Genomic DNA, 14294 nt, shown 5'->3' with positions numbered 1-14294 from the left:
AGACAAGCAGCCTCTGAGAGTGTGTTGTCTTGTAGTGGTTACATTGTAGCAGTAATTGCTTTTTTCTGTACCTTTCCCCTTGTCATTAGAGAACACAGGCAGGGTTAGATTCATGGTGTTGGTGAACATAAGCCCTTTGCCTCCCTTCTGTGACTTTATACAGCAGAAAAGGTCAGCCCAAAAGGAGGCTGTGAAGGGGAAGTACCATGGAGCTGGGATACCATATTTGCCTGATTGGACAGGAAAAACAAAAAAAAGACTTGTCATGATAACGTTTCCTTTATCTTGGTAACACTTCGTGACGCACCAGCAGAGACTGAATTTATAATCAATAAATCTCCAATTGGTATCACAATCTCATCAATGGGTAAATCACTAAAGCGGCTCAAGACGTTTTGAACTCCAAGGTATAATAAAAACATGCAGGATGACTCAAATTACATTGCTGTAAGTTACAAATATTGATACTTCATATTTAATAATATTTATTTAAACATACAGTAAATGATAAACATTTGTCTTACCCCAAATCAATTTCTTTCCAGACAAAATATTGAGTGACTAATTAAATCTCTCAGAAAACCATGTATTTGTCAATTTGTCGTGTCTCTCAATTTTACCAAATTCAATTGAATTTACCAGGGAAGACCATGCGGATGTACGCTCCAGCAGTGAAGTAGATTAATGAGTCATAGAGCATCATCCAGCACAGCCAACCAAAAGACGATGTGTCTCCAGCTTGGGGTGAGGAATAGGAATTGCTCCACTGAATTCCTAAAAAAAAAAAAAAAAAAAAGAAAAAGAAAAACTTGAAGTTCCCCTTTTATCTACTCACTATTTGACACCAATGCATTATTCGCTGATGCAGGTGAGAAATTCCTACCTTCTCCTCGAGCCTCATAGAGAGAGATATACTGAGTGGCGTAACTGAAACAGCACGGGGAAAATAAGCTCTGTGGGAAAACGGGACTTTAGTTAGTAAAGCACTAGTAACAGAAATGAAACAAATAAATACAGCAAACAAATCTGGAAGGATCTATTAAATACTTCATTTTGTCATTTACTTTTGTAAAATAGTGACAGTGTGGGATTTTTTGTTTGTTTGTTTTGGGTAAACCTCGGATGCAGGCAATTGTATTTAATTTAAAGAAAATGTCGACTGTATGATTTCCCTCTCCCAGTTGTCTAAATGAAAAGTTTGATTCCTCACCAGTGCACTCTTCTGGAAAAAGCTGAGACTGGTCTCCACCGCCATGACCACAATATACGGGAAGAAGCAGATAATGTAAAGCAGGCTGGCGCTAAGACCAGCAATGTAGGTCTTGTCGAAGAAGGAGCTCATCAGGTAACTGAAGGCCAGGATGGTCAAACCGTAGTCGCAGAAGTACAAAAACAGGAGGAACCCATCGCTATGCGAGAGGATGCCACCATGCTTGAGGATAAGCGTGAGGATGATGATGGTCACCATCAGATGAGCGGCACCTTCCAAGAACCATGCGAGGAAGTGGCTAAAAGGATTCACGCCCATCATCTTCATATACTGTAGGGTCAAGGGAAACGGAGAATAATCAAAAACTGTATATCTCATTCCCATTTACACCATTTGCTAACTACGTGAGTGGGGTGCTGAATTTCTATCTTTATAAAAGCATAGCACTGGTTTAAGCACTTCTATTACTTTTTGCCTATTCAAAAGATATCGTATCTACAATTAGCTATTGTCATTTGCATTGCAGTAAAATAAAATAACATAACATAACATTGATTTAAACAGCATCTTTTAAAGGATGCAAAAGCACATAAATATGAAATGAAAAAAATGAGTTCTCACCTCATGCAACCCCAGTTCTCTTTCATGAACCAATTTTTTTACAAAGTCAGCCACAAAGAGAACCCAAGCTAACATCAGCATGAGCGGGAAGACCAAGGTTATGGCCTCCATGTACCTGATGAATGGGGAAATTAATCAAAAAATCAAAAAGAGACATTTATTTATTTTTTCATTGCATGATATAATGTCACAGCTACAGTTTTATCACAGATATTGTACTCTGAGTGATAAACCAGATCAGCACAAAGGCGGCGATGAGCCTACCTATCTCATAATCAGGCTGAAAGCAGCCTGTCAGATACAATGACCTGATGGTACATCAGATACAGGTTATCAGCGTTGTCTTTAAAAAAGCCCTTGAGGGCGAGCACAAACTGTCGCTGTGTTGACTAAACCAGAAACCATGTTGCATGTTTGCAAAATGTTAATGTCAAACCTCTGACTGTCAGATTGACTGTACATTTCATACATTAGCAGTGGAGGCAGTTCGAGTCGTGCATGTCTGCATGGGAAAGCATACACACGATCCTAGTGAATATTCATGCACCCTTTTCAGAGCCAATTATCATGTGAGACTTGCCAGTGACTGACTACTTACTGACAGTCCCAAGTGGCAGATGAATAATGAGAGTTTGCATTATTCCACATCAATGCCTAGATTTCACCCCTGAAACACTGTGCATTCTTTCACATTTTTATAAGTGTAACAACACAAGAGAACACTTCTGTACACTCTACTGAATGTACACAAAATGGGATAAAGTACTGGGAATCATGGCCATTTCAGAACATTTTCTTCAAGTTTTTGGAACATGTCTATGGGCACATTTTGTTTATCCCAGGATGATTAGTGCTCTCCAGTTCTTCTCCACCTAACTCTTCAAACCTACTGATAGACCTTGATATGTGCAAAAAAATGGATTTTTGCTTTTTCTTAGCTTTTTGGGAAGGTTTTGTACACTGCCAACAATATCCGTTTACATGGACCTGAAAAAAAATGACTCAAATGCTGTAATTTGCATGCAAGGTCAGTGGTTGGCCAAATTCTCTTTCTTGTGTAAACAACCCCTCCAGGAACTAAGAATCTGTGAAGACGTGATTGATCAATAGATTGGTCAGTCTATGTAATATCAAGGGAACCCACCTATCACGAAGATAGCATGGATATGGGAAGGGCTGAATTTGCACAGCCGTGTCTGTGACTCTTCCAGTTTGCATCTCAATGAGTGCCCGGTCGATGTTCTCCTGCAGGTAAACGAAGGCCCGGTTGTACCGCATTGTTTTCCGCTGAGATATGTGGGTGTCTTTGACAAAGTATGGGCTGCGGACACGGTCTGTCCGCATGACGTTGTCCAGATGCATTCGGATAGTGTAGCTGACTTTGGGTGGCAGGGAAGAGGAGTTCTCCTCTTTGGGGAGCTTGAAAATGACACCTTAAAGACAGATGAGACCATTTCACTTAATTTTAAAAAACCTTAATGATGATACAGAGTTTATTTTCTGGACATTGCCCAGGAGAGAACATAAATTGAGGGAGTGATTTCACTTTCTGTTTAAGTTGATGCAACATTAACTTACTTCCATAGAGACTGCGGTCCTTGGCGAGTTCCTGAGCTTCAGTGTCAAGCTCTTCAGCAGATTGGTAACCTTGGTACCGATCAAATTTAATACAGGATGAGATGTTGACCATTAGGGTGGACAAGGTGGTGATCTGCTCCATTATGTGTTTGTTCCTCTCCAACATCAATGTCATGTTTGCTTTCACATAAAAATAAAAAAAAAAAGCAATTCAATTTTAGTTTAAGAAAACTAAAGTTCTTTTAGCTCCATTTCATTTGGACACAACATTCTGCTTGGAAAAGGCAAACAAATAATTCATTTGGAAGCTATAAGAAAAATAATTAAAATAATCTTTAAATATCTAATTTTAAAAAGTAATATTTATATCCAATCAAAAAAAGAATGTTCAGATTGACTGAGCGCCACCCGTGAATCAAGTTCACTTTGTAATGATTGAAATTACTGATGGTGGAATAAAATTTAAATAATGAAAACATTTGACCAAAAGATGGATAACTTTCAGTCATTTTAAAAGATTTTGTTTTCAAAGTGACCATTTCGTGTCATGATATCCAAATTAGTCAGTAAAGTTTTGAGGCCTTTGAGGCACGGCTAACTGATGTCTGAGGCTGGCTGTAAATCATGGTGCTTGGAGTTTTCCAAAGACTTGTGAATATCATAGAAATGCATTTTGAAAGTACGTCACACTTTAAATCTGAACTTAACTTCCATAGCAGATACTACATGTCGTCGCTAGTGTGCTACTCATCTAACATGCAACTTCGAGCCGCATGATTTTTTTCAAGTATAAAATAAATCCAGTCAGAATTATTTCATGAGATTACTATGCTTATAATTGATTGCATGTTTCGAAGTCCATCATTCTAAAGCATGTGAGGTGGACTTTGTTTATGACTGGACGAGGTTGTAATTTTTGTCATTTTTGTGAAAACTCTCTGTATGACCTGACAATGGAATACTAAATAATGTAAAAAAAAAAAAAAGCCCTCTGTGGTTTCACTCACAGAAGTTATTGAGCGTCGCCTTCATTTTGTCAACATTTATGTCTGTCTCCATCTCAATGAAAGTCTTCACAAAGCCATTTGCTAAGGACTTCTGTAAACACAGAATTCAGAAACACCGATTGAAAATACTCCGTGAGCCAGTTGAATCATATTCTGCTGGAGAATGAACTTGAGACATCATACCTGAAGCATGGGCAAAGTGTGGTTAAGCACTTCGGCAGATTTCATGATGTAGTTTGAGGACTTGAGCCATTCGTTAGAGTGCCTTCTTAGGTTGCTGAACTCTTGCAGGGTAGTATTGGCCTGATCAAGAACAGGACACCCAATTTCTTTTCAGAAAGTTATTGCAATATGCTTGAAAAAATGACTGTAGGTCTCTGTGTGTGACTGCCAATAATCATTCAAAATAATTCAGCAATCAGTGGCATGCTGGGGAGTGAACAAAAATTGTCACAATCTATTTACTTACTAACTATTATACAGTATGTGTTCATAACCAAAAACAAAACGTATTTACTGTATATGTTTCCAAATGTAAAAGTCAAAGTCAAATGACCACCATATTTAGGGTATTACCAGAGTGAAGCACTATAAATCCCCCCATAAATACATCCATCCATTTTCTGAGCCGCTTATCCTCACAAGCGTCACCAGAGTGCTGGAGCCTATCCTAGATGTCAGTTGGCATGAGGCAGGGTTCACCCTGAACTGGTTGCTAGTCAATTGCAGGCCACATAGAGATGAACAAGACTCGCACCCATAATTACACTTGGGGGCAATTTAGAGTGTCCAATTAATGTTACATGTTTTGGGGATGTGGGAGGAAACCGGAGTGCCCAGAGAAAACCCACACAGGCCTAGGGAGAACATGCAAGGTCCACCCAGGGATTTGAACCCCAGTCCTCAGAAGGGTTTAGAGAGGCAGAGGCTCTAACCAGTCGTCCAGTGTGCCCCCCAAAAAATACAGTGATGCTGAATGTTGGTGAGTGATGTATACCTTCGCCATAATAGCCCTGGTGATTGGTGTGTCAGGTGTGAAGAGGATGTTTCCCATCAGCAATGGTTTGAGAAAGGCCCATGCAATGGCGCCCCCTGTCGTGTTGACCATGTCTAGGTACATGTTCATACAATAAGGGGCTACAAAAGGAAAAGAAAAAAAATCACAGGATATTGCATGCTTCTTCCTATCAAAACTGCATAAACATATTTGCAGTGAGACGTTCATCTCTTCCCAACATACTGGCATTTCGTGGAATCTTGAACCTCTCAATTATCTCGTCCCTCTGACTGCTGTTCAGCAAGGATGGATTGGACTCTGACTTGTGGGGAAGTTTGGCAAGTCCAAAAAAAGGCATCACACCGTAACTGCACATTGCTCGAGTCATGGTGACAAAAGTAGCCCGGGTTGAGAGCCCCGACTTCATTCTTCTTGACACCTGGATAAATATAAAGCATCAAACGCGAATTATCTATAATCATGTAAAAACAGACTTGTAAAAATGAATTCTTCATACTAGGTTAAACTCGTTTTCAGCCATCAGGTTGAGTTCTCTGACGGAAATCATGTAACCCTGCAGCTGACCAATGGCAGGAAGGATATCGTCCATCATGTTGATGATATTGTTGGCCATCTGAAGCATAAATCCTAGTAGGCTTTGAACTTCATCTGACAACACCATCTGAAAACAGGGAGCCAACATTAGAGAGCGGTTCCTCAGTTTAATTTGTTACTATGTGCTATCTCTTCATAAACCAATGGAATTAAGTATTCTGTATCAACTTTGCATGTTTGCTCCATCTAAAATAAATTAACTTTTAAACATTACTTATGTGATGGGGAAATGCATATACTGTACTGGGGAGAGGGGGAGGTTGCTTAAATGTTATCATTTTTTTTATTTTAAAGTGAACACAAAATAAGCATTGATCTTTGTGACAAAAAAATCTCAAAACCTAACATATCATGATTTCATGTGGTTGTTTCCCAGATTTACATTGATTTTCTTTTGAAAAGCTTGACACTTTTTCCCCCTTTGTACTTTAAAATCTGTATTTTTTTTTGTCAGGGAACATAATACAGTCAAAGATGAGAAAAATATTGGGGGCAAAGAATAGGAGGCAACTTCCAATTCAGTTCAGTGTGACAATCTAAGCAAATTTTAAATGTCGTAGCCAGGTCACCTGATGGAACTGAACCAGCCAATCCATTAAGTATAAAGTACATGTAAAATATGTAGGCACTGATGTGTAATTTATGTGTAGATTTTAGATCTTCTTTTGACAGATAGAAAAACAGTATACGGGGAGGCGGACATTACTGTATGAATGCTGGGCATGTCGAGCAGATTGAAAAAAAAATGTTTAATGGCAGATAATAGCATTATCTAAAAACTTTTTTTTTTCAATCACCTGCTGCTCTTGGGACAAGTTCTGGATGTGGCTACAAGTTTAGAAAGATTAAATTATTCATATACAATACATTCAAACAAATATGTAAATTGTTACTGGATGACTCCGAGCACTCACAAGGGCTCACAAATGAATCAGAGGTTATCAAAGCTCAGTGAACTGAAAATATACGTGTTTAATTTGTGCCAGATGTGTAATTATTCAAAAGATTATCATGAATTAGCCAAATCCGGTGTGACCTGTGTCATTTTAGACGTGATAAATGGTGATGTTCTAAAACAAGAGACTAGAATTAATGTTTTGTCTTCCGGGACTGTGTTGCAACAGCAAATGAGAATTTTCAAATTAAAGATAAGCTGGTGTGCATAGTTTGCAATGGCAAACCCACTAAAACGCAGAAAGGAACTTACCAATCACCTATTTATATGGTGACTACCTGTGGTTAGCATCAATATGGCACAAATTTCAGACTTACATATCTCATACTATCTATCCAGTATCAAATAGAACCAGTGCATGATGTTGAAAAATGGGCATGTGAGTGGATGGAAAATGGCATCACTGAGACACACAGAGAACATGATGGCCTTTGAAAAACGGCTTTTGGCCAGAAATATACATCCATCCCTTCACAATACTGTTCGTCTTGTTCAGGGTCGTGTGTGACCTGCAGCCTATTCAAAATGATTTTGGGCGAGAGGCAAAGATTGGTTGCCATGTTGCCAGTTAATAACAGGGCACGTATAGACAAGCAACCATTCCCACTTGCATTCCTTTCTATGTGAGAGTTACAGCCTTCAGTTGAACTGGACAAACCTGGTGTACCCAGAGAATACCCACACAATTATGTGCAAATGCCACAAAGAAAGCCCCGAACCTGCTAAACAGTTATTTACTGTAGGATAGTTTTAATTTGGGGAGATTAAACACTAACTAAAATATATTGGTGGGATATGTGTTGGGACTTTTTGTATGAAATGAGTGAATCATTAAAACCTTCCCAAATCACAAAACAGGAGGAATTTTTCTCCAAGCACCCGTAAAACAATGAACACAACACACTCCAGTTTCCTCGCCTCTCACACAAAATCTTTAACAACAACGCTGAGCTACTCCTTTTTCTCCTGACATGCATCTTAGCCCCCATTCAGCCTTACTCTGAAGAGGAACTTTTCCACGTTGAGATGGCGAGCCATGAGCAGAGAGAAGGTGTACCACCCTTGACCGGACAAGGAACAGAAGGTTCGGAACAGGAGCACATCCGGCTCTATGATGCTCAGATGTTCTGGCGAATTGCAATGACGCAGATTCATCAACCAAGAAAGGATCTGTGTCGAAGGCATAGAAGAATTAAAAACAGTACAATACAAAAAGGTATAATATGTAATGGAATGGAAAAGATCAGATACACACAAACACGCACACAAGTGGACACACATAAAGATGAAAACGACATAATAATGTGTCAATTTTTAAAATAATTCTGTTGGACAAAACAATGCTATTTTTATTATGCTTATTTTGCCAGTTTGAAATTACTTCCATTTTGACTATTTTGTGTTTTTTCTGAGGTTCACGATACCAACAATTTAGCCATCAAAAGCCCAACAGAACTACGTCCTCAAATCCCTTTGTGTGTTGCTTCATAATTGTTACACCAACTCAGCTGTTTGAATGTTCTGTTGTGAGTTGAAGTAATTAATCAGGGGAAAAGCACTACGTATTAGATCTGGAGGGCCACTGCGGCTACTCAACCTTATATAATCCCCATTGCTCACCTGTAAATTGTTTTTGGGCATAATTGTCTCCATCAGCATCTGGAGAGCAACCGGATCGAAATCCATGTACTTCTGAACATCCTGGACAAATGCACTTTTATTCCGCAGCATCTCGCCGACCGTTACCTCCCCTGGACAAATAAAGCACAAATGCTTGCATTTTCATGATTGCTTCCCTTTGATATTGTTGGTATTTTTGCTCATATATCGTCAGTGCATTCAGATGGATGGGACACACAACCAATCAACAAAATTAGGTCCGTTTCGACAGCTTATAGCTGATACTGTATGCTGTCAGGCCATACTAATTGGACATACATGCAGCATATTTGGAAACACAAATTAAAGATTTGCGATATAGTGTAAATCTGTTTTTCACCTTGAGTTGTGATGTTGATGTTGAGAGAACTCAGGCTGCTGGTGTCAAAGCCCAAACTTTGAGTGAGCATAGAGGACCTATAATCACACGCATGAACACACATCGGCGATATCATATTCTGCAACTTCACATACGCCCATTTAAATGCACTCTTGCTTTAATAATACTTTGAATGATTCATTTTCAACGCAAACATGTATTCTGTGGTAAGAACAAACTAAATACTGTACCAATGTGTGTCATTGGCATAGGTGCTGGGGTCACCAACTAGTGCCTGGAAAAGGGCATCACTCAGACCTGTGGTGTTGACCTGCGCAGCCTGCAACAATATTTGCAGGGCTGGTATAATAACGTCACAGAGTTGACCAGGCTCCATGGAGAAAGCTCCCAAGAGGTGACCGGCAAACTCAGTCCCCTCTGCTACACAAATCTGAAACACATCAGTCAATTAATCTGAAAGGAATTTCCAGGTATGTCTCACAAACAATATTTGGACATTATATTCTTTGTAAAAGCAAAAATGTTTTGTTCTTGTATTGGATCTGGTTAGAGTGTCAAAGTGTCCAAAATGCACTGGAGAATGAACTCTTACAGATGTTGTGTACATAACCCCATTTAACTATTATTTTTGCATTTTGAGCTATTATTTTAAAGAGACCTGGGATTTCAGTTGGTCAAGTTGTTGTGTAAAAAACGGATCACTCAGGTTGGTCTGGAAAAGCTGTGCAGCTGTCTGGATGATCTGCTGCAAATGTAGTAAGTTCTCTGCAATGAGGCCAAGCAAATAAATCAAGATAAAGATTTGAAAAAAAGAACAAAAAGGAAAGAAAAACCTATGACTTGGATGTAGTAGGTGCAAAAAGGTGACAATAACATTCAACAGGGGCTTCATGGAAATTCACACTGTTGCTGGGAACCATTGTCAGGCAACAAGCTGCAAATGATTTGCTTACACAAAAGGCCAGGAAGGATGGGAACAGATGGTGTCAGTGGGCTCTCAATGATGTCATGAATTTTAATAAATCTGACAACACTTTGGGCTAAATGACGCGACGACAGAATCTGTAGTTTCAGTTAAATTAGACATTCTTTAACTTCATGGTGGTCAACACCTTAAGGGCTGGACAATTAAAGCATGTGCGTGTGTTTGCAAATGTATGCGTGTTAACATTGTGGCTCTATTTGTGAAGAACAATTACCTCACAAGCCCAGAAGCCAATTAAAAAGGAGGTCATAGATGTGCACTTTTGCGTGCGAGTTAGAGGTGAGATGTTTAGCGAGGCCAGAGAAGATAATTGTTTGAATTCTACTTCACTAATTAGCTTTAAAAAGGTGATGAGTGGTTTTCAGCTAAAGAAACAATCCGGCCTCAGGCTCATTGCAAGCTTGAGCCAAGAGGGAATCAAGTGTATTCATCATATCGCCAAAGGGAGTTGAAATACACGCATGTTGATATTAAAAGAAGCATTGAAAAAATACATAGTCGTTTTTTTCAATACAGTCATCACAAAAAAATGCTGATCCAAATTATATGATCGTTGAATGTGTACTTACAAGACACTTCATTAGATAACTAATTTAATGAATATAAGAGCCGTATCAAATATTTGCTGCTTCAAATAGATAATAATGCTCAGCTTTTGATTTACACTGTCAGGCAGGTAGTAAATTAACAAATTATTGAGGCTGTAGTTTGTCACAGTATAGAACTGTAATTTGCCTGATTAAAGGTTCTTAATAATATTACTTTTACAAAATATGATTACCATATTCAGTTACATGTGAGGGCAAAACACCACTGCAAACTACAAAAACAAACAACAGCAGTTGCAACTCTTGTATTTGAACTGTCGATCTGTGTCTCTTGTGGCATCTGGCGAGTGCAAATATTGTCATATTGAAGATCGAAAAGTCTCTGAAGCAAAAGCAAAAGATTTAAATGCTCAGTTATTTGAAAAGCATGTTTTATAGTAGGTTGGATGATTTTGATAGAGGATGCGAAAGTCAACATTACCTTGAGATTCATTGGCAAGCGCTCTGGTCATATTTTTCAGCAGAGCAGAGAACGGAAAGCTATCAGGCAGCATATCAACAGCACCACTCAAGAGGCCCAGTGATGACCTAGGAAATTAAGGCACAGCAATTCCGTGCAGTACTTGCAATTAAACATAACAGCACAAGACGTTTAAAAAAAGAAAGATTTAAATAAATATTTTCAGTTTGAAGCTATAAGTATTTGAACACCCTGCTATATCGCAAGTTCTCCCACTTAGAACTCATGGAGGGGTCTGAAATATTCATCGTAGGTGCATGTCCACTGTGAGAGAGATAATCTAAAAAGAAAAATCCAGAAATCACAATGTATGATTTTTTTAACGATTTATTTGTGTGATATAGCTGCAAATAACTATTTGAACACCTGTCTTCTTCTTCTTCTTTTCCTTTCAGCTTGTCCCGTTAGGGATTGCCACAGCGTGTCATCTTTTTCCATTTTAGCCTATCTCCTGCATCTTCTTCTCTAAGCCCAACTGCCCTCATTTCTTCCCTCACTACATCCATAAACCTTCTCTTTGGTCTTCCTTTCGCTCTTTTGCCTGGCAGCTCCATCCTCAGCACCCTTCTACCAATATACTCACTCTCTCACCTCTGAACATGTCCAAACCATCGAAGTCTGCTCTCGAATCTTGTCTCCAAAACATCCAACTTTGGCTGTCCCTCTAATGAGCTCATTTTTATTCCTATCCAACCTGCTCACTCCGAGCAAGAACCTCAACATCTTCATTTCTGCTACCTCCAGTTCTGCTTCCTGTTGGTTCTTTAGTGCCACCGTCTCTAATCCGTACATCACGGCCGGCCTCACCACTGTTTTGTAAACTTTGCCCTTCATCCTAGCAGAGACTCTTCTGTCACATAACACACCAGACACCTTCCGCCAGCTGTTCCGTCCTGCTTGGACCCGTTTCTTCACTTCCTTACCACACGCACCATTGCTCTGGATTGTTGACACTAAATATTTGAAGTCCTCCACCCTTGGCATCTCTTCTCCCTGTAGCCTCACTCTTCCTCCTCCACCTTTCTCATTCACGCACATATATTCTGTTTTACTTCGACTAATCTTCACTCCTCTTCTTTCCAGTGCATGTCTCCATCTTTCAAATTGTTCCTCTGCATGCTCCCTGCTTTCACCGCATATCACAATATCATCTGCGAACATCATGGTCCAAGGGGATTCCAGTCTAACCTTATGTAACCTATCCATTACCACTGCAAACAGAAGGGGGCTTAGAGCTGATCCCTGATGCAGTCCCACCTCCACCTTAAATTCTTCTGTCACACCTAAGGCACATCTCACTATTGTTCTGCTGCCATCATTCATGTCCTGTACTATTTTAACATACTTCTCTGCCACAACAGACTTACACATCCACTACCACAGTTCCTCTCTTGGTATTCTGTCATAGACTTTCTCTAGATCCACAAAGACACAATGTAGCTCCTTCTGACCTTCTCTGTACTTTTCCACTAGCATCCTCAAGGCAAATAATGCATCTGTGGTACTCTTTGTAGTCTATCAGCTGGAATTCTTATCCTCAAAGACCTGTTAGTCCACCTTTAAAAGTCCACTTCCACTCCATGTCTTATCCTGAATCAGATGCACCTGTATGAGCACGTTATCTGCATAAAGACACCTGTCCACCCCATACAATCAGTAAGACTTGAACTTCTAACATGGCCAAGGCCAAAGAGCTGTCCAAAGACACAAGAGACAAAATTGCACAACTCCACACGGCTAGAAAGGGCTACGGAGAAATTGCCAAGCAGCTTGGTGAAAAAAGGTCCACTGTTGTACCAATCATTAGAAAATGGAAGAAGCTAAACATGACGGTCAATCTCAATCGGAGTGGAGGCCCATGCAAGATATCACCTCGTGGGGTCTCAATGATCCTGATCAATGACCTAAAAAGACCTGGAACCACCGTTTCTAGGGTGACTGTTGGCAATACATTTAGATGTCATGGTTTAAAATCATGCATGGCACAGAAGGTTCCCCTACTTAAACCAGCACATCAAGGCCCGTCTTAAGTTTGCCAATCACCATTTGGATGATACAGAGGAGTCATGGGAGAAAGTTTTGTGGTCAGATGAGACCAAAATGGAACGTTTTGGTCATAATTCCATTAACCGTGTTTGGAGAAAGACAAATGATGAGTTCCCTCCCAAGAACACCATCCCTACTGTGAAGTATGGGGGTGGTAGCATCATGCTTCGGGGGTGTTTTTCTGCACATGGGACAGGACGACTGCACTTTATTAAGGAGAGGATGATTGCGGCAATGTATTAGGGTTAGGGTTTGGTGAACACCCTTTATCCCTCAGTCAGAGCATTGAAGATGGGTTGTGGTTGGGTCTTTCAACATGACAATGACCCAAAGCACACAGCAAGGAACCAAGGAGTGGCTCCGTAAGAAGCATATCAAGGTTCTGGCGTGGCCTAGCCAGTCTCCAGACCTAAACCCAATAGAAAAGCTTGGGAGGGAGCTGAAACTCTGTGTTTCTCAGCAACAGCCCACAAACCTGTCTGATTTAGAGAAGATCTGCGTAGAGGAGTGGGCCAAAACCCCTCCTTTAGTTTGTGCAAACCTGGTGAACAACTACATGAAACATTTGACCTCTGTAATTGCAAACAAAGGCTACTGCACCTAATATTAACATTGATTTTCTCAGGAGCTCAAATACTTATTTGCAGCTGTATCACACAAATGAATTGTTAAAAAAAAAAATCATACATTGTGATTTCTGGATTTTTCTTTTCAGATTATCTCTCTGACAGTGGACATGCACGTACAATGAAAATTTCAGACCCCTCCATGATTTTGAAGAGGGAGAACTTGCAATATAGCAGGGTGTTCAAATACTTATTTTCTTCACTGTAAAAGTTACCAGTTCAAATTGGACTCACATCTCAGAGGCACTAGGGAGGGTGGCAAAAGAAAGGATCCCAAGAGCAGCATCTATGGTCTCATCCCGTGAGACATTTAAGGCCCACGGCATGTCCCTCGTTGATCCCTTCGCTACGATATGTAGATCGGGATTGGAAAAAAACACGTGAGCTGTCTCCAATATTTCCTCTGGCAAAGGGGCTGACATAGTTCTGAACATTCTTGAGTAGTCAAGGTACAGCAAGTCGAGGAAGTCATTCACAGGGTCCATCTGGGGCATCAATGAGGCCTCTCGTCTGTGACGGTTATGGCTACCGTCAATCAGTTCCTTCTGGGATGCACTGGGATGGTGGTCCATGGCGGTAAAATGCCC

General features: G+C 40.1%; 1 protein-coding gene across 1 annotated transcript in view; it reads right to left on the bottom strand.

Annotated features, from left to right (window-relative positions):
* The window catches only part of abca12 (ATP-binding cassette, sub-family A (ABC1), member 12), a 44129-nt gene extending 30097 nt beyond the window's left edge, over window positions 1-14032 (bottom strand). Inside the window, exons 1-19 of the mRNA XM_061841144.1 lie at window positions 13942-14032; window positions 10997-11103; window positions 9641-9747; window positions 9213-9412; window positions 8983-9059; window positions 8604-8734; window positions 7983-8153; window positions 5931-6095; window positions 5657-5852; window positions 5414-5553; window positions 4600-4719; window positions 4417-4507; window positions 3410-3589; window positions 2976-3264; window positions 1832-1946; window positions 1211-1540; window positions 884-953; window positions 640-774; window positions 72-230 (exon numbers count right to left, since the gene is read on the bottom strand). Of these exons, the coding sequence (XP_061697128.1) occupies window positions 72-230; window positions 640-774; window positions 884-953; window positions 1211-1540; window positions 1832-1946; window positions 2976-3264; window positions 3410-3589; window positions 4417-4507; window positions 4600-4719; window positions 5414-5553; window positions 5657-5852; window positions 5931-6095; window positions 7983-8153; window positions 8604-8734; window positions 8983-9059; window positions 9213-9412; window positions 9641-9747; window positions 10997-11103; window positions 13942-13943 (2785 nt within the window). The 5' untranslated portion in view covers window positions 13944-14032. The remainder of the gene's footprint in view (window positions 1-71; window positions 231-639; window positions 775-883; window positions 954-1210; window positions 1541-1831; window positions 1947-2975; window positions 3265-3409; window positions 3590-4416; window positions 4508-4599; window positions 4720-5413; window positions 5554-5656; window positions 5853-5930; window positions 6096-7982; window positions 8154-8603; window positions 8735-8982; window positions 9060-9212; window positions 9413-9640; window positions 9748-10996; window positions 11104-13941) is intronic.
* Window positions 14033-14294: the final 262 nt, after the last annotated feature.

This window comes from Syngnathoides biaculeatus, chromosome 14 (genome assembly GCF_019802595.1).
Source record: "Syngnathoides biaculeatus isolate LvHL_M chromosome 14, ASM1980259v1, whole genome shotgun sequence".
Classification (NCBI taxonomy): domain Eukaryota; kingdom Metazoa; phylum Chordata; class Actinopteri; order Syngnathiformes; family Syngnathidae; genus Syngnathoides; species Syngnathoides biaculeatus.
This window is presented reverse-complemented; position numbering and strand designations above follow the sequence as displayed.